The sequence below is a fragment of the Peromyscus eremicus genome, chromosome 3, assembly GCF_949786415.1.
Source record: "Peromyscus eremicus chromosome 3, PerEre_H2_v1, whole genome shotgun sequence".
Taxonomy (NCBI): Eukaryota; Metazoa; Chordata; class Mammalia; order Rodentia; family Cricetidae; genus Peromyscus; species Peromyscus eremicus.
In genome coordinates, this window is record NC_081418.1 from 275,592 (window position 1) to 294,066 (window position 18,475).

The 18,475-nt window shown below is 42.2% G+C and overlaps 1 protein-coding gene across 1 annotated transcript in view; it reads left to right on the forward strand.

Moving 5' to 3' along the window:
• The first annotated feature begins 2,995 nt into the window (after positions 1–2,995).
• The window catches only part of Pus7 (pseudouridine synthase 7), a 56,280-nt gene continuing 40,800 nt past the window's right edge, over positions 2,996–18,475 (forward strand). Inside the window, exons 1-5 of the mRNA XM_059256443.1 lie at positions 2,996–3,018; positions 5,545–5,851; positions 13,835–14,253; positions 16,390–16,474; positions 16,587–16,688. Coding sequence (XP_059112426.1) covers positions 2,996–3,018; positions 5,545–5,851; positions 13,835–14,253; positions 16,390–16,474; positions 16,587–16,688 — 936 coding nt within the window. The remainder of the gene's footprint in view (positions 3,019–5,544; positions 5,852–13,834; positions 14,254–16,389; positions 16,475–16,586; positions 16,689–18,475) is intronic.

The window sequence follows — 18,475 nt, forward strand, 5'->3', positions numbered from 1 at the left end:
CTCCAGGAAGAAGTTGGGGCCCCACAACAACAACAATTCCACGTGGACAATAGTAACATCACTAAGCTGACAAACATCATCTACAGATCAGCTTTGAACTACAAGGTGCTCAGAGCAATTTTGAGATGACTAGCTGAGATGATCCAGTCTCAAAGACTACTTGAATAAGGACTTGAGATAAACCCTGAACTTTGGCATTATACACAAAATGGATAATGAAGGATATAGTTACCTTTCCTAGAATTTGACAATTAACCTAAAATTTTTCTTTCAGGATAAAGATAACTTCACCCATACCCAGCAGGAAGCAATTTTAAGAATACGACGCCCACAAAGTATCCTCGAATCAACGGATGACAAAATGGACAGACAGGACATGAAACAAAGGACTACTGATTCTTGCCTAAACAAGCGTGGTTATGGCTTTATCAAAAGGCATCTTCTGAGGCCAGGACAATATGGCACCATCCCTGACGTGGCCTTCGCAACTCGGAAAAGGTACAGTGCCCTTTTCTTCCAAGGCAGCTGAACAGGCAGTGGGCCGATGGCTTCTGATGTGCTATGGAACAGCAGCTGAAACAATTATTCTTTTTTTTTTTTTTAAAGACTTATTTATTTATTAATGTATACAGTGTTCTGTCTGCCTGTATGTCTGCAGGCCAGAAGAGGGCACTAGATCTCATTACAGATGTTTGTGAGCCACCATGTGGTTGCTGGGAATTGAACTCAGAACCTCTGGAAGAGCAGTCAGTGCTCTTAACCTCTGAGCCATCTCTCCAGCCCCCGAAACAATTATTCTTGAAGAGTAACTAAGCTCACGCCTCTCAATAGTAGACTGGCATTTGATAGAGAGATGTGGAGAAGAACGGGATGCTGAGATGAAGCCATATGTACACAGCCAAGAAGAATGGAGAGCTGAACTAAAAAACCATCAACATTTTCCAGAATTTAAAATCCTGAATCATGACATGACATTAGTGGAATTCAGGTGTTTCTGGTGCATGGACTGCTCTCACCCAATGTGAGGTTGAACTGTTGATCTTGTGTACATCCTACTTCACAAATGAGTCTGTCAGATATGCTAAGCCTATATAGGCTGAAGATGATGCGCCAGCATTGCGGAGAAACCTCAGGTGACTGTCCAGGCAGTTGGCCGTTTCTGTCAACTCACAAATTTTTTGGAAGTTGCTTGCATGCACTTTCTGTTTTTATTTTTGTTAGCTAATATTATTTCCTTCTTGGGTCTCTGAGGGAGTTGAAGATTAGTTAGTTATAGTTGAAGGTTAGTTAGTTATAGTTGAAGATTAATTAGGATAGAAAGTGAATTAGATACATTTTGGACTTAACAAAATAGGATAATGAAATTATCATCTCTGAATTTTTCAAATACAAATGGACTAGACATTGTTTAGACATTTATTATTTGTATATATTGTATATAGTTATTGTACTTTTGTATATAGTTTTTCTTTTCTTAGTTATAACCTTTTTCTTTTTTTTTCCTTTTTATTAAAATAGAAAAGGGGAAATGTGGTGGTATTTTACTTGTACTGAAATGTGATTTTAATTGTATGTTAATAAATAAAGTTGCCTGGGGGTCAGAGTTATAGAGCCATAGCAAGTGCGTGGCGGTGGTGGTGCACGCCTTTAAGGACCTGGAGGGCGGTACATACAGGCAATGACAAGGCAGTCACATGTTTAGTTTACAACCAATGAGAAGGCAGAACATCTAGACTATTTAAAGACATACACACAGGAAGTAGGCCTCTTTTTCGGAGAGCTCTCTTGGCTGAAGCAGGATAGCTGAAGCAGGAAGGGTAAGGCTCTTAGTTCTGACCTCTTGGCTTTCTTCTCTGAATCGGCTCTGTGTTTCTTATTTAATAAGGCGGTTGGTTACATCTACATTTGTGGCCCAGAACACAGAAGGCAGAGGCAAGTGAATCTGTGAGTTCAAGGCAAACCTAACTTACATAGTGAGTTCCAGGACAGCCAGAGACACATAGTGAGACCATATCTCAATAAGTAAATAAACATTAGGGTCTAGAGAGATACCTTCAGCAATTTAGAGTACTAGCTGCTCTTCCAGAGAACCCAGGTTCACCTCCTAGCACACCCAGCATCTGACAACTGGCTATAACTCTAATTCCAATGGTGTAACTTCTGGACTTCAGGCAACAGGAACACAGTTGGTATACCGGCAAAACATCTAGATGCTTTAAAAATAAAAATAATAAAATAAATAAAATTTTTGAAAATTAAAATAGAGCTGTGCAGTGGTGGCACATGCCTTTAATCCCAGCACTTGGGAGGCAGAGGCAGAGCTCTGTGAGTTTGAGGCGAGCTTAGTGTACAGAGTGAGTTTGAAGACAGCCAAGGCTACACAGAGAAATCTGCTCAGAAAAAAAAATTAAAATTAAATCTGGGCTAAATACCACATAGTTGTATTTGAATCTGCTGACCTTGGGGCATTAATTTATTAATTTTTATTAATTTACCATAGCCCAAGAGTATGAGATAGTACAAGAACTAGTGAAATGAGCCAGGCATGGTGCCATATGCCTATAACTGCAGTACTTGGGAGACTGAGGAAGGAAGATCTTGAATTTGGGGCCAGCCTGGGCTATATACTGAGCACCAATCTCAAAAAGAAAAAAGTGAATGAATGAATTAAGGACAAAGGAAAGAATTCAGGTATGTAACTGAGGTGAATAATCCTAGAGGAAAGCAATGTAGAACCTACAAGTCTAAGCTAATTATATATGACATAGTGATTTCAATGAGAATGGTTACCACAGGCTCACATGTTCATATACTTGGTCTCAGTTGGTAGAACTGTTTGGGAAGGAGTGGGAGGTGTGGCCTTGTTGGAGAAGGTGTGTCACTAGCAGCTGGCTTTAAGGTTTCAAAAGATTCCTGATGTTCTCTACCTCATACTTGTGGATCAGATGTAAGCTCTCAGCTACTGCTCCAGTGTCTTGCCTAGCTGCCTGCGGCCATGCTTCTGATGATGATCGTCAAGTACTCACCCTCTGAAACTTTAAGCCCTCAATAAATTCTTTTTCCTGTAAGTTGCCTTGGAGATGGTATATAATTATAGCAGTAGAAAAGTATTTAAGACAATGACTCAATTAGCTGAATCTTCACATTAAATCCATATTGTAAGAAGACATCTTTGGTTGGGGAGATGGTTTAGTTGATACAGTGTTAGCTGTGCAAGCATGAGGACCTGAATTCAGATCTTAATACTCATGTAAAAAGTTGGGCACAGCAGATAGCTGTAATACAAGCATTAGGAAGCAGGATCCTTAAGCTCTCCTGTCAACCAGTCTAGTTAAATAGAAGAGCTCTAGTATCAGTGAAAAACTTTATCAAAAAGTAAGGTAGAGGGGCCATGAAGCTGGCTCAGATGGGGAAGGCACTTAACAAGCAAGCTTGATTACTTGGGTTCTATGCCCAGAAATCATGTAAAGGTAGAAGGAGAGAACCAACTTCTACAGAATTGTTCTCTGGCCTCCACATGTATACATGCACACACATACACACATACCATAAACACACAATGATAAAAATCAATAAATAAATAAGATAGAAAGTGATAGAGGGGCCGGGCGGTGGTGGCGCACGCCTTTAATCCCAGCACTCGGGAGGCAGAGCCAGGCGGATCTCTGTGAGTTCGAGGCCAGCCTGGACTACCAAGTGAGTTCCAGGAAAGGCGCAAAGCTACACAGAGAAACCCTGTCTCGAAAAACCAAAAAAAAAAAAAAAAAAAGAAAGAAAGTGATAGAGGAAAGCACCCAATATGGGCCTCTGGTCTCCATGAACTCAGAATTGAACATAGTTTTGTTTTCTTTCCTGTGATGAAACCAACTTAAGGTAGAATGGGTTTATGATGACTCACAGTTCAAGAGTACAGTCCATTATGGAAGGAAAGCTAAGGCACCAGGACCTTGAAACAGCTCATCATATCATGTCCACTATTGGAATCAGAGAACAATGAATGATGATGCTCGGCTCTCTCTTTCCATATACACCAGTGGTTCTCAACCTTCCTAATGATGCAAACTTATAATACAGTTCCTCATGCAGTTCCTAGCCATAAAATTATTTTTGTTGCTACTTCAAAACTGGAATTTTGCTATTGTTATGAATCATAATTTAAATATCTAATGTTTCCCATGATGTTAGGTAATCCCTATGAAAAGGTCATTCACCCCCTCAAGAGGGGTCACGACTCACAGGTTGAGAACCACTGATTTACATGCTCCAGCATCCCAGTCAGGGAATTATGCTATTCATAGTATTTGGATCCTCCCATATCAATTAACTCAATAGGGATAAGTCTGCATACATAGGCAGGTAATTCTAGATTCTGTCAAATTGACAAGTAAGACTAGTCACATATGTGAACATATACACAAGTCTAAGACAAATACAAAGGTTTGAAATAAATTTTAATTTGAGACAAGTTCTTACTTAACCTATGTTTATCTGGGATTCCTTAAATAGCCCAAAATGACCTTAAGCCTCTGGTCCTTCTGCCCCCATCATGGTGCTGGGACGAGAGGCTTGTGACACTCGGTGTCTAAGTTGGGGTTTCTATTGCTGTGGAGAGACACCATGACCACAGCAACTCCTATAAAGGAAAACCCTTCATTGAAGTGGCTCGATTACAGTTCAGAGGTTCAGTCCATTATCATCATGGAGGGACATGGCAGTGTACAGGCAGACATGGTGCTGGAGCTGGAGCTGAGAGTCCTACATCCGGCAGGCAACAGCAAGTGGTCTAAGATACTGGGTAGAATCTTGAGCATACATGAGACCTCAAAACCCACTTCCACGGTGACACACTTCCTCCAACAAGGCCATATCCAATCCAACAAAGCCACATCTCCTAATAGCGTCACTCCCTTTGAGGGCCATTTTCTTTCAAACCACCACTCCACATATCTTGAGTTGTTTTGTTTTGAGGTGTTTTTTTTTTGTTTTTTTTTTGCCCTGAGTTGAAGTCTGGCAAAAAATTACATCTGAAATGTTATAAGGTGCTTTTGATTGATCAGTTTGCTACTTGAAGAGCATGAGAAGAAAAATACATTTTATTTTTCTTTACCTCAAAGCATAAACCAGCAATGATGGGATTTTCTTGAAGATAGTCCTACTGGGGAATTGTCAAAACTAAGAAGTGGCAAAAACAAACTGAAGCAGTAGATTGCCCTGAGTTCTAGGCCAGCCTGGGTTACAGAGTCAAAAGTCCTGTCTTAAAGAGGAATTGGGGAGATTGGCATTCTTAGCTCTTGTTATATTTGCAAGTACCAAGCTGTATAAGAGAAATAAAGTGATTCTTTTTTCATTATTGTTTATTGGATGCAACAAGAAATGGTCATATTGTCTGAACACGATCGAAACACACAATACAAGCATGGAATTATTGATAGGAAACCCATTCAATTAATATGCGCTATTAACTGTAATAAAAGGCTGTAACTGTGAAAGAAGCTCTCACTTAAGCGCAATTAATAACTGAAAAGGCAGTCTCTGCTTTTGAAGCCCTAAAAGTGTTCAGAATTCTTTGCATGTGGCAAGAGGCTTCCCGGGCGCTGGTGGGCGGAGCGTCCTCCCGGGACCCAGGGCTGGTGAGACGGACTCCGCCCTAGGGCGTGGTCTGCGCAGCGCAGCGCCGCGCCGCACGTGTGCGAGCCCGGCGGCTGGTGGGAGATCTTGTACGTGTGGGTTTCCTCGCGGTGTACCCTATGTGGGTTGGCGGTGGCCACTGTCTCCTCCGAGTGGCCGCCGCCCTTCTACGTCCCGAGCCGAGCGCCTTCTTCACTGCTTAGCCGGCACCCGCAGGCTCCGGGTAAGTGCACGGCTAGGCGGCGCGGCCCCAGGCCTTCGGAGACGGCGCGGCCGGCCGTGGTCGCAGCTTGCGCCGCCCCCGTTTTTTCCGCCTCCTTCTCCACATTCCTCGCTCTCCAGTATCTGCTCCATGCTCCTCGATCCAGGATCCCAGATCCCTAATTCCCGATCCGTGTTCCCTGATCCCGGCTCTTTGCCCTGATGCCGGCCGGTCGTTAGGCGGCGCTGCGTCCAGATCCTCTCTTTGGCCGCGGAGCTGTGGACCGGAACTTTTTCCTCTCCTTCCTTGCTTGGAGGTGCCTCTGGCCTCCCCGAAACTCATTTCCCCAGCACTGCTCAATCCCCGAGATCGTCCGACTACCCTGCACCGGTCTGAGCCTGGTGCTGGTACTGGCCGCAAACGTCTTACGTACTGGGCAGGCCTCGGGGGTCGCTGCTCTTCTCACACCCGCGGAAGCAATCAGGCTGGCATCAGGGTTCTTTTCTCCAGCCTCTGCTGGATGACTGTGCAGGCTACTTTATCCTTTGGTCCTTACCACCAGCCTAAACTGAGGGAGGGGGCTTTAAAAAGCACAGGATTATTGCTGTTAATTAGCGCCTGTCAAAGTATGGATGGAAGAGAGTTCAAGGCCACTTGAATTAATTTTTTAAAAAATCACTAAAATATAGGTGGTGTTTTGGTTTGTTCCCACTCTAAAACACCACCAGTAACAACAACAACAAAATCTGTGGCCGTCTGTAAATTGGTATGCCCCAGTGGCAGGGCAATGTTTTTGTTTTTGTTTTTTTCTTTTTTTCTTTTTCTTTTTCTTTTTTTTTTTTTTTTTGGTTTTTAAGACAGGGTTTCTCTGTGTAGTTTTGGTGCCTGTCCTGGATCTCGCTCTGTAGACCAGGCCGGCCTCGAACTCACAGAGTTCTGCCTCCCGAGTCCGAGTGCTGGGATTAAAGGTGTGCGCCACCACCGCCCAATGTTTTTATTATTGAAGGAACTGTCAAAAATCAGACTATTCACTATAGTGAGAAAGAGTGAAATAATGTCCAATAATTAGCAAATAGCCAACAGACAGAATTTGTTAATTTAATAAGTTCATTTGAACACATAGTTTGAGACGGGACTTAGTTAAGGTAGAGTCTCTCTGTTATGTAGCCTGGCTGTCCTGGAACTCTATGTAGACCAGACTGGCCTGGAACTCAAAGGCTTGGACCATCACACTCAGCTGTTCCAACACTTTTGTTAGAGGCAATACAAAGCACTAATGAAACGGAGATTTTGTATCCTGGAAAGAAATAACAGACCCGCTGGTCTGTCACCTTAATTTCTAGCTGGGATCTTCACGGGTTCCGTTCTGCCCCTGTGAGACTCTCACCCATTTTTCAGGTCTGCATTCTTCAAGTCTTTAAAACATCTTTATGGAGGCTTCTCCCAAATGACCCCTCTCTGCTCATTTTCCTCTGCTTCTAAATGCCTTGCATGTCCTCATACAGGGTTTGTTTAGCTGTTTGCAGTACTGAGGATTGAACCTAGGGCATGCTAGGCAAATGTTCTGAGCACAAACCCCGCCAATTTATTTTGTTTTTCTTTTTTTTTTTTTTTTTTTTTTGGTTTGGTTTTTTTGTTTGTTTATTTGTTTTTTTCTTCGAGACAGGGTTTCTCTGTTTAGCTTTGCGCCTTTCCTGGAACTCACTTGGTAGTCCAGGCTGGCCTCGAACTCACAGAGATCCACCTGGCTCTGCCTCCCGAGTGCTGGGATTAAAGGCATGCCCCACCACTGCCCGGCTTATTTTGTTTTTCTATCCTCGAGTAGAATGTCATCTGTTTCATTGCAAGAAGTCTTCCATTTTTCTCTAGTGCCTACACAGGATAATTTATACTCAATAAATGTTAGGAGTAAATGATTCTAATAGACTTAGTGGCTTTTTTCAGATGAGGATATAGAGTGTGCTCTGCCTTAAAGAGAGTGTTTCTAAGTCATGCCTGCTGCTATAGGCCTAGGCAGGAGAACTACAAGTTCAAAGCTGCCTGGGCTGCATTGTAAGGGCATTCTAAGCAATTTAGGAAGACCCTGTCTCAAAGTAAAGACACAGGGCACACTTGCTCATCATGCACAACACTTCATGAGACCCTGTTTCAAAAACCAAAAGTATTTAAAAGAGCAAACCATGCTTAAGCATCAACAATAGCCCAAGAATTAAGAAGTGAATAAGAAGTGTCTTAGGGACCGGGCCTGGTGACATACACCTTGAATCCCAACCCTTGGGAGGCAGAGGCAGTCAGCCAGCCTGGTCTATATAGTGTATTCCAGGACATCCAGGGCTATGTGGTGAGACATTGTCACAAACAAACAAACAAAAGGGGGGGGCGTTTAAAAAAAAAAAAAACAGGTCTTAGTTATTTGTCATGTCTCCTCTCCTGGGGACATAATAAATGTCACTAAACAGGGCTGTGGCAGCAGCAGTGTTGGTGGGACACGCCTTTAATCCCAGCACTCGGGAGGCAGAGGCAGGTGGATCTCTGTGAGTTCAAGGCCAGCCTCGTCTACAGACAGGACAGGCTCCAAAGTTAAAAAAAAAAAAAAAAAAGTCAATGAACAAAGTTGAATGGGGAGAGATATTAGATATTTGTCCAAAGCATATTTTAGTTTTCCAACAACTCAAAAGATGATAAGTGACCCACTTACTAAATTGCAAGACCTAGGAATCTTGCTCTGAGTTATAGAGGAGATCTGGTGTTCCTTCTAAATCTGGGAGAGAGGTGGACGGTCTGAGTATAAAGTCCCTGAGCCAGGCTGCATGCATGGCTTTTTCTGGCTGTGCTTGCCTCTCTGCTGAGTGTTGTGGCCTATGAACGGGTGTCAGGATCTCCTCCTGTAACGAATTCCCCCCAAGTGCCTGCCTTGAGATTTCTATCAGGGTCCTGAACAGATGCTACAAGTGGCTAAGGATACTAATCTAAGGGATATCAAATGAATCTAAGCACACTGAGTTAATCTTTAGTCCATTCACTTTATTCTTCTCAGTCAATTCTGTCTACACAGCTTCAGCTCTGTCCTCACACTCGGCTTTTCTCTGTGCTCAGTTTTCCTGTCCTCGTAGTTTTAGTAAGCTCCTATGCTTTTGACCTGCTCTATGCCCTCTGTCCCTTTGTCCTCCATCTCACCTTCCTAGCTCCTTATTCCTAGCTTTCAGAAAACTCTACCCGAGATCTGCTTTAACCTCTATAGAAACCTGTCTTCCTCTTCTCTCTCTGGCCACACTATTCTGTGTCTGCTATTCCTGCCTCATGGTTCACTCCTCTCCTCTCCCTGGCCATGGTTATGTAAAACACCCTGTTGTCCTCAATCTCTCTGCCATGCCCCTAGGCTGAGGGAAGGGGATGGCCTGAGCTTCATTTGCACAAGAAACAAAGCTATACATCTAGGAGCCTGCTTGTCTCCTAGGCTCAGCAGGGGAGTTAGTTACCTAGAAGTTAAGCAGATCTGAGAAGCTTATCTGTTTGCCAAATGGTCTATAGTATTTGGACACACAAGAATTTCATAGCAGAAGACAGGTAGAATATTAAAAACTGGATAACACCAAATATTCATAGTAAATGGCTTGCCTTTTGACAGACCCTTGGCCGGTCAAAGTATAGCTTTAATACATAGCTGAATCTCTATAATACATTCTTGGCAGCCCGCAAGATTCCTGACCAGTCCTTTGACAGCAACAAGCCCGTTATTGTAATTACTCCTCTCAGTGATTGCTCAGGTGGTCATGTCTATGACATGAAGCAAAATCTGCCAATTCTTAGAATTTCCTTGATTTTTAATATCTAACCATGGCTAATTCTGGTTTTTCATTAACCATACTTAGAGGACTAGAGTATTTTTGGAGCTCGTTTATGGTTTATATGGATGTGTTTGCTAAGTTGGTTGGTAAGTTCACTTTCCTGTCTCTCTATGTAACAAAAATAGGAAAAACGTAACATCCCTATAACAAAAATAGGAAAAACGTAACATCCCTATTTTAGTTTCAAGTAAGATCAAGTAGATAAGTACACACCGTCTAGAATATCTTGATTTTGATTGTGTTTGCCCCTCTCCTGAGTTCCTCTTCACTGGGGAAGTGTGTGTGATGTCTTATATTTTGCTCTATTCATTGCAGATGGTCCGATTAAATAATAATAATCTGTTGGGGGGCTGTGTCTTTTTAAATTGTGGTCACATACATAACATAGCTGTCATAGTGGAGCACATCTACAATCTCAGCACTCAAGAAGCTGAGGTTTGAGAGTTAAAGACCAACCTGATATATTTAGAATTTGTGGTTTGGTTTGGTTTCATTTTGTTTTGTTTTATTTTTGTCTTGTGTCCGTATGTTTTGAGGGAAATTCAGAGGGAGGCCAGAGGCCAGTGTCAGATGTCTTCTATCTTTCTCCACCTTAGTATTTTTTTTTATTTTTTAATTACATTTGTTTATATTTAATTGTATGTATATGTGTGTGTTTGTGGGTGTACTTGTGGAGGTCAGAGGACCACTATGGGAATCTATGCTCCCCTTCTACCTGAAGATCTAACTCAAGCCAGGCTAGGCATTCACACTTCCTTACCACTAAGCTGTCTTGTTGGCTTTGCTTTTTGAGAAGAGGTCTCTCACTGAATATGAGGCTCAGCAGTTTGGCTAGATTGGCTAGCAGTGAGCCCCAGAGAATCCCTCTGTCTACACCTTGCCAGGCTCCAACTTCAAAAAAAAGAAAATTAGTGCTAGAGAGAAAGTTGAGATCCTCCTGAATAAGCCACCATCACTATCTCTTATATCCCAGGCTGGCCTCGAACTCCTGGTCCTTCAATTTCTACCTCTCAAGTGCTGAGGTTACAGATGTATACCATCATACCTGGATGACTTTATTGGTACTATACAACAGTACCCCATAACTCTTGGTATGGTGTGAGTATGCTTTCATTTATATACTACTGTATTTTATCAGTTTTGAAAAGATGATGCACATGCCTGGAACAAAGTTATAATAGAACAGTGGTGGTATTCAATGAAAACACACTGCTAGCACTTAAACACCTCAGTCCTCACCTAGAAGTAATCACCTTTTGCAGTTCCTAGTCAGTTGTATCTACACATTATTCAGCTTATTTTAATTTGTTTTATGTGCATACATGTGCTGTGGGATGGTCTGTATGTCAAATGTGTTGCTGATTGGTCAATAAATAAGTCACTGATTGGCCAGTGGCCAGGCAGGAAGTATAAGCGGGACTAACAGAGAGGAGAATTGAGAGAACAGGAAGCTGGGTGAGGGAGACACTGCCAGCTGCCACCATGACAAGCCGCGTGTGAAGATCCCGGTAAGCCATGAGCCACGTGGCAAGGTATAGATTTATGGAAATGGATTAATTTAAGCTATAAGAACAGTTAGCAAGAAGCCTGCCACGGCCATACAGTTTGTAACCAATATAAGTCTCTGTGTTTATTTGGTCGGGTTTGAGCGGCTGTGGGACTGGCAGGTGAGAGAGATTTGCCCTGACTGTGGGCCAGGCAGGAAAACTTAAGCTACAAATGGCGTCCAACGTGGTGGCAAGAGTTTCCACCTAAAAACGGAGAAAAAGGATTCTAAAACGGAGCTAAAAACAGCTCCTAGTTGTCTCTTTCAAGCTAGTGGCAGCCTGCATGTTTGAGCTACTATGGCGTGCATGCTCAATCTGCAGTATGATGGGAATGAGGCCTCTGCAAGTGGCACATTAAGCTGTGTGGTGGATTTAGTCTTTGCTAGTACAAAACAAAACAAAAAAAAAAAAAAAAAAGAGGTTTCTGGGCTACACGCTGCTTTGATAGAAGCATAGACCCACTATTTCTGAGAGTTGATGGCTCCCAGAGCTGGCGGAAAACGTATCACCACCATGTTGGGAAGCTGAAGTGGGCGGAGCCAGCAGCCATAGTGCCAGTGCCTTTTCAGGCTTAGAAGGCTACAGTTTAAAGCAATAGGCTCAAGCTAATATAAAAAAAATAAGCCACGTAAAGATGGCTACCACACAGAGAATCTGGATTATGTTCTCTTTGATATTTGTAACTGAAAAAAAATATTTGATTACAAAAGCTGTTAAGTTATGCCAAAATGTATATTTTAAAGGTACCTTGACTTCAAAATTTGGATGTAAGGATATGTTGCTTTGGAAAGGAGGTTCTGCTTTTGTTTCCATAGAAAGCCAGAGGCTATGGATTTGTTCCAGATTAAGATACATCAGGTTTGACCAGCCAAGACCACCTGAAAGGTCTCCGATGACACCATGGCCCAGATGATCCAACATCCAGAACCATTTCAAGGCAACTGGCTCAGATGATACACCCTCATGGACTACTCCATAATCCTAAAATATTCTTTGTGTCCCCATAAGATACAGCACCCCCCCCCCCCAGCAGGAAGTAGTAAGAGAAGCTACGCCCAAATTCCCAAATATACCAAGCTGACTTTGGAGATGTGTAAAGGTTAAAACCTTCCTTTTTAAGAAAAGAAAAGGGGAAGTGCTGTGGGATGGTCTGTATGTCAAATGTGTTGCTGATTGGTCAATAAATAAGTCACTGATTGGCCAGTGGCCAGGCAGGAAGTATAGGCGGGACTAACAGAGAGGAGAATTGAGAGAACAGAAAGCTGGGTGAGGGAGACACTGCCAGCCACCACCATGACAAGCCGCGTGTGAAGATCCCGGTAAGCCATGAGCCACGTGGCAAGGTATAGATTTATGGAAATGGATTAATTTAAGCTGTAAGAACAGTTAGCAAGAAGCCTGCCACGGCCATACAGTTTGTAACCAATATAAGTCTCTATGTTTACTTGGTCGGGTTTGAGCAGCTGTGGGACTGGCAGGTGAGAGAGATTTGCCCTGACTTTGGGCCAGGCAGGAAAACTTAAGCTACATACATGTGTGTCTGTTTATATATATGTGTGTATACAGGTAGCTTCAGACACCAGAACAGAGCATTGGATCCCCAAGAACTCGAATTACAGGCAGTTGTGCGCCTACTACATGCAGGTGCTAGGAACTGAACATGGATCCTCTGAAAGAGCAACAAGTACCCTTGACTTCTAAGACATCCCTTCACCCCCTGAATTTATATTCTGTTTGGTTTGGGTTTGTTTTGTTTTAGTTTTTAAATGTTTATGTATGAGAGTTTGACTTGCATGTATATATGTGCACCACGTACATGTCTAGTTTCTGCAGAGGCCAAAAGAAAGCGTCAGATCCCTTGAAACAAATTAGGGATGGTTGTGAGCCACCATGTGAGTGGGTATCAGGAACCAAACTCAGGTCCTCTGCAAGAGCAACAAATACTATTAACTACTGAACCATCTTGCTAGCCCCTCTCTAAATTATTTTTTTAAGCTAAATCCCTAAAAAAAAAAAAAATTCTGGCTTAAAACTACATTTTTTTTTAAGTTTTTTATTTGTTGGTTTGTTGAGGTAGGGTTCTTCTGTAGCCCTAACTGGCTTGAAATTCACAGAAATCTACCTGATCTGCCTTCCAAATACTAGGATTAAAGGCATGTGCCACTGTACCTGGTTATATTCGTGAGACTATTGGTACCAACTGTTGTACTATGTTTTCTGTTTCTAGACTTTTGAGTGTATGCCAATATCAGAATTACTTATTTTCTCATTAAAAAGATACTTCCATTTTTTATTTATATGAATGTGTGTCAGTGAATGCCATGTGTATGTGATGGCCTTAGAAGACCAGAAGAGAGCATTTAATCCCCTAGAGCTAGACTGGCAGGTCCAGTGAGCCACCTGATATAGGTGTTGGGATCCAAACTTGGGTTCTCTGAAAGATCAGCAAGCTTCTTAAACTATTAAGCCATCTTTCCACACCCCTGATAATTATTGTAATAAATGATTTTTTAAGGATCCTCTGAACAAGGTTCACTGTGCCTCTGTTTACCAAAACTAGCTTCTTTATGGGAGATTGTTAACTTCTACTCTTTTCTCCTCTCTGAAAGGTCCTCTTAAATGTTTTTTTTGGAGCCTTAAAGATAGAAATGACAAGCATGTCCCTGAAACGTGGGTGCCTTGTTGTAGAAGATAATGATGGCGTGGCCCTGCAGGAGGAGACAAAGAAACAGAAGGTCTCAGAGTGCTATTTGACCAACAGTCAGGATGGGGTAGAAAATGATGGTCTACACAGCAGTGAGGATGAGCCTGGACCTCCAGAAGTTGAAGGTGCCAAGAAAGATGAAAAGAATTCCAGTGCTCAGGTGCAAGAGGAGGAAGAGGAGGAAGATGGCCTTTCAGAGACAAGGGAAGAGGAGGAGCCCGAGAGTTTTGCAGACATGATGAAGCATGGTCTCACAGAAATTGATGTAGGCATCACGAAGTTTGTGAGCCCTCATGAGGGCTTCTCAGGGATCTTAAAAGAAAGGTGAGTTTACTAAACATGTTTGTTTCCTTCAGAAAGAAATCAGCAGTATAGTCTTTTGTTTAGCTTTCTCTGTTTTTCTCTATTCAAGCCCCAGGATTTAGGCATGCTAGCGAAGCTCCTCTACTGAGCTACAGTCCCGCTCTTCCATTTTCCTTTTCTTTGTTCCCTTTTCCTTTTTTTCAGTCTTTCCCATATTGTTGTTTTTTAAGAAAACCTTTTGCTGTTTTTTTTTTTTTGTTTTTTTTTTGAGGCAGTGTCTCTCTAAGTAGCCCAGGTTAACCCAGAAGTTGTCATGAACTCTCAATCCTCAGACTCTTGAGTGTTAGAAATTTGGGGATATGCCTTCACACCCAACTTTCCTTGTAGTTTTCTTTTTTCTTTCTTTCTTTCTTTTTTTTGTATAATTTATTTATTTTTATTTTGTGTGCATTGGTGTTTTGCCTGTATGAATATCTATGTGAGGGTGTCCCCTAGAATTGAAGTTACAGACAGTTGTAAGCTGCCTTATGGGTGCTGGGAATTGAACCCGAGTCCTTTGGAAGAGCAGCCAGTGCTCTTAACTGCTGAGCCATCTCTCCAACTCCTCAATTTAGTTTTCTAAACCCAAGGATTGTTTACATTTCTGATCAAAAAGGGACAGAGTGGGGAGAGCTGCCTAAGTAAATAGTCTCGGATTCTGAACATGTTTGCTTTCTGTGGTCCTGTGCTTTGAACCTAAAGCCTCATGCACACTAGGCAAACACTCTTATTATACTGTACCCATTATAGTTCTTGCTTTCTTCCTGTTTGTTTCTTTTGCCTTTTCTCTTGTTCTTTCTTGACAGAATCTTGCTCTTTAACCAGTTTGGCCTTTAATTCACAATCTGGCTTATGATGAATTCTTATTTCTTATCAAGGAGAGGATTTTTCCTAGAACTGTTTAAATAAATGTAATTTCCCAGTGATGCATATTGTTAGTGTGTGGGGGTATGGTATTTGTTTTGTTAAATTCTTTTAGACATTTTCAAGGTATTTTTTTTTCTTGCTGAATTCATCTTATAATCTTAAGTTGTTTTATCTGAAGAGACCATATTTTTCAGTAGGAACTAGAAGTTGTTTGGAGCCAGGAAAATTTGGATATGACTCTGTTCAGCTACTTAATAGTTAGCTGAGGCTCCTGAGCCTCAGTATCCACATCCACAAGACAGATACCAGTGTCACTGTGGAAGTTGTTAAGACGATGTTAAGTGTGATGATAGAAAAAAGCTTTCACAGTAGCTTATGACAGACTTACTGGGTTCTGATGTAACTATTTAGTTTGTTTTGGGGTTTTTTTTTTGTTTTGTTTTGTTTTTTGTTTTTTGTTTGTGTTTTTCGAGACAGGGTTTCTCCATGGCTTTGGAGCCTGTCCTGGACTAGCTCTGTAGACCAGGCTGGCCTCGAACTCAAAGAGATCCACCTGCCTCTGCCTCCCGAGTGTTGGGATTACAGGCGTGTGCCACCACCGCCCGGCCAATTATTTTTAAAGATTGATTTTATGTGTATGGTGTGAGTGTCTGTATGTGTTTATCTGCACTGCATGTGTGCAGTGCCCAAGGAGGCTAGAAAAGGACATCAGGTCCACTGGAACTGATGTTACAGTTACAAGCACTTGTGGACTGCCATGTGGTTACTGGGAACCAAACCCATGTTCTCTGCAAGGGCAGCCAGTGCACTTAACCATTGAGCTATCTCTTCAGTTCTTCTGCATTGGTTTTCTGAAACAGTCTTAAAACCTGGGACTCGCCAATTCATATAGACTGGCAGGTCAGCAGGCTCCAGGGATCCTCTTGTCTCTGCCTTCCCAACAGATTACAAACATGTGCACCCACATGTGGCTTTTTCACATGGGTGCTGAGGATCAAACTCAAGTCTTCATTCATGCTTGCTACTCAAGCACTGTACTGATGGAGCCATAAACATTGATGGCTTTCATTTTGCATTTGTTAATTTTTCTATAATAATATTTTAGAAACTTAGGTATGAAACTATGTGTGTTTCATTAAAATAAGAGAAGATTTTCTTTAAGTCTCTTATTTAGAATGAGTAAAGTTTGTCCTAAAATTAGTAGAAAGTAAAATGCTCACTTCTTAAAAACTTTGGTTTTCTCTTCATTAGATACTCTGACTTTGTTGTTCATGAAATTGGAAAAGACGGACGGATCAGCCATTTGGATGACTTATCTGTTCCAATGGACAAGGAGGTAGAAATCTTTCTAGAAAAATCCACCTGTTGTATAGAGTAGCTCTTCCTAAAGATCCTAGAAAGGTAGTTTTACTGTCTCTGTGTGACTTACTTCCTTTCTGTGGTTAAAGGACCCTCCAGAAGAAGCGCTCACTGTTTTGACAGCTGAGGACAAGCAGCAGTTGGAGGAACTCCAGCTTTTCAAAAATAAAGAAACCAGTGTTGCCATTGAGGTAAGCAGTGCAAGAGGGAGCGTGGGTTTGTGTGCTTCCTTCAGGGTGCATGCTCATAAGTGACCACAGAAGAGCTAGCTGCGTTTAACAAAGAGGTGGCTTGTCCTGTTGATCTCAAATGGCAGTCTACTAGTTTTTGGTTTTACTTTGTTTAAATCAGGACAAATAATCAATTTCAAGATAAATATATCAAGGAAAGGTTTGTGTGTTTTGTTCTGATTGAAACAGGATCTCATAGTCTAGGCTGAACTTGAGTTTCCTCCTATCTACATCTTGCAAATGCTGAGATTACAATGTAAGCCGGCACACCCGGCTTTTGTTTTTTGAGACCATATATATAGCCTATCCTGGCCTCATACTCTTTTTTTTTTTTTTTTGGTTTTTCGAGACAGGGTTTCTCTGTGTAGCTTTGCGCCTTTTCCTGGAGCTCACTTGGTAGCCCAGGCTAGCCTCGAACTCACAGAGATCCGCGTGGCTCTGCCTCCCGAGTGCTGGGATTAAAGGCGTTCGTCACCACTGCCCGGCTTGGCCTCATACTCTTATATGGCCAAGGATGACCTCAAACTCTTGATCCTCCTGCCTCTGTCTTCCAAGGCAAAGGTTACAGGTTTATACCACCATACATGACTATTGTACCTTTTTCTTTTATGTGAGTGTGGGAGCACAGGTGGATAGGTGCATGTGAAGGCCAGGGGACAACCTTGGGTGTCCTTCCTCAGGAGCCATCCACCTTGATTTTTGAGACAGTCTCTCACTTGGCCTAGAATTCATCCAGTTAGCCCTGTCTGCCTCGCAGGTGAGTCCCAGGAAGCTGCCTCTCTTTGCTTCCCCAGTGCTGGGATTGCAGGTGTGGATCACCATGCCCAGCTCTTTAGTATGGGTTCTGGAAGTCCAGCTAAGGATATGATTGCTTGGCAAGCCCTATACTAAGTTATCTCCTCAGTCCCTCAGGTAATACCTCGGCACAGGTTTATTGCCCCAATCAGAAGTTACAGAAACAAGCCCTCTTTATGTACTCTCTGTCTTCCACAGCTTACTTAGTTTTAGCCTTGCTATTCTTTTTTAAATAGTCTCATAAATTGAATTCTATTCCCCCTCCCCCCTTCTTTTTTGTTTTTTTGAGACAGGGTTTCTCTGTAGCCTTGACTGTCCTGGAACTCACTCTGTAAACTAGGCTGGCCTTGAACTCCAGAGATCCACCTGCCTCTGCCTCCTGAGCACTGGGATTAAAGGCGTGCTCTACCACACCTAGCTCTATATCTTCTTTATATCACCAACAAAAATAATGTTTTTCATTGTTGAAAAGGCACCAGGCTTGGCAGAATTCTCTCTAGAAACAGCTCTCTTTAGTTCTGTTACACATGCATCAACCTGTGTTGTCCACACATTCTTGCACTCACCTCTTTAACACAGAGTAAGTCATTAAAAAAAAAAGCTCCTGGGTTGTTTGTTTGGGATCTTGTGAGTACGTAATCTATGAATGTGTTCTGTTTCTCCAAATAGTGTCTTAACCTTATCACACCATCCCAGGCCTGATTCCAGCTCTTAGATGATGAAGGCAGGAGAATCAGGGGTTCCAAGAATGGCTGGGACTAAATGTCATCTTGTCTGGAAAAAATGTTTGTTTGAGACAACCTGGAACTCTCTATGTAGACCATATTGGCCTTGAACTCACAGAGATCTGACTGCCTCTGCCTCCTGAGTGTTAGAATTAAAGACACCATCACATTTGTCAAAAAACATCTTTTAAATTAAATTTGGAATTTTTTTTTTTCCATTTTTTCGAG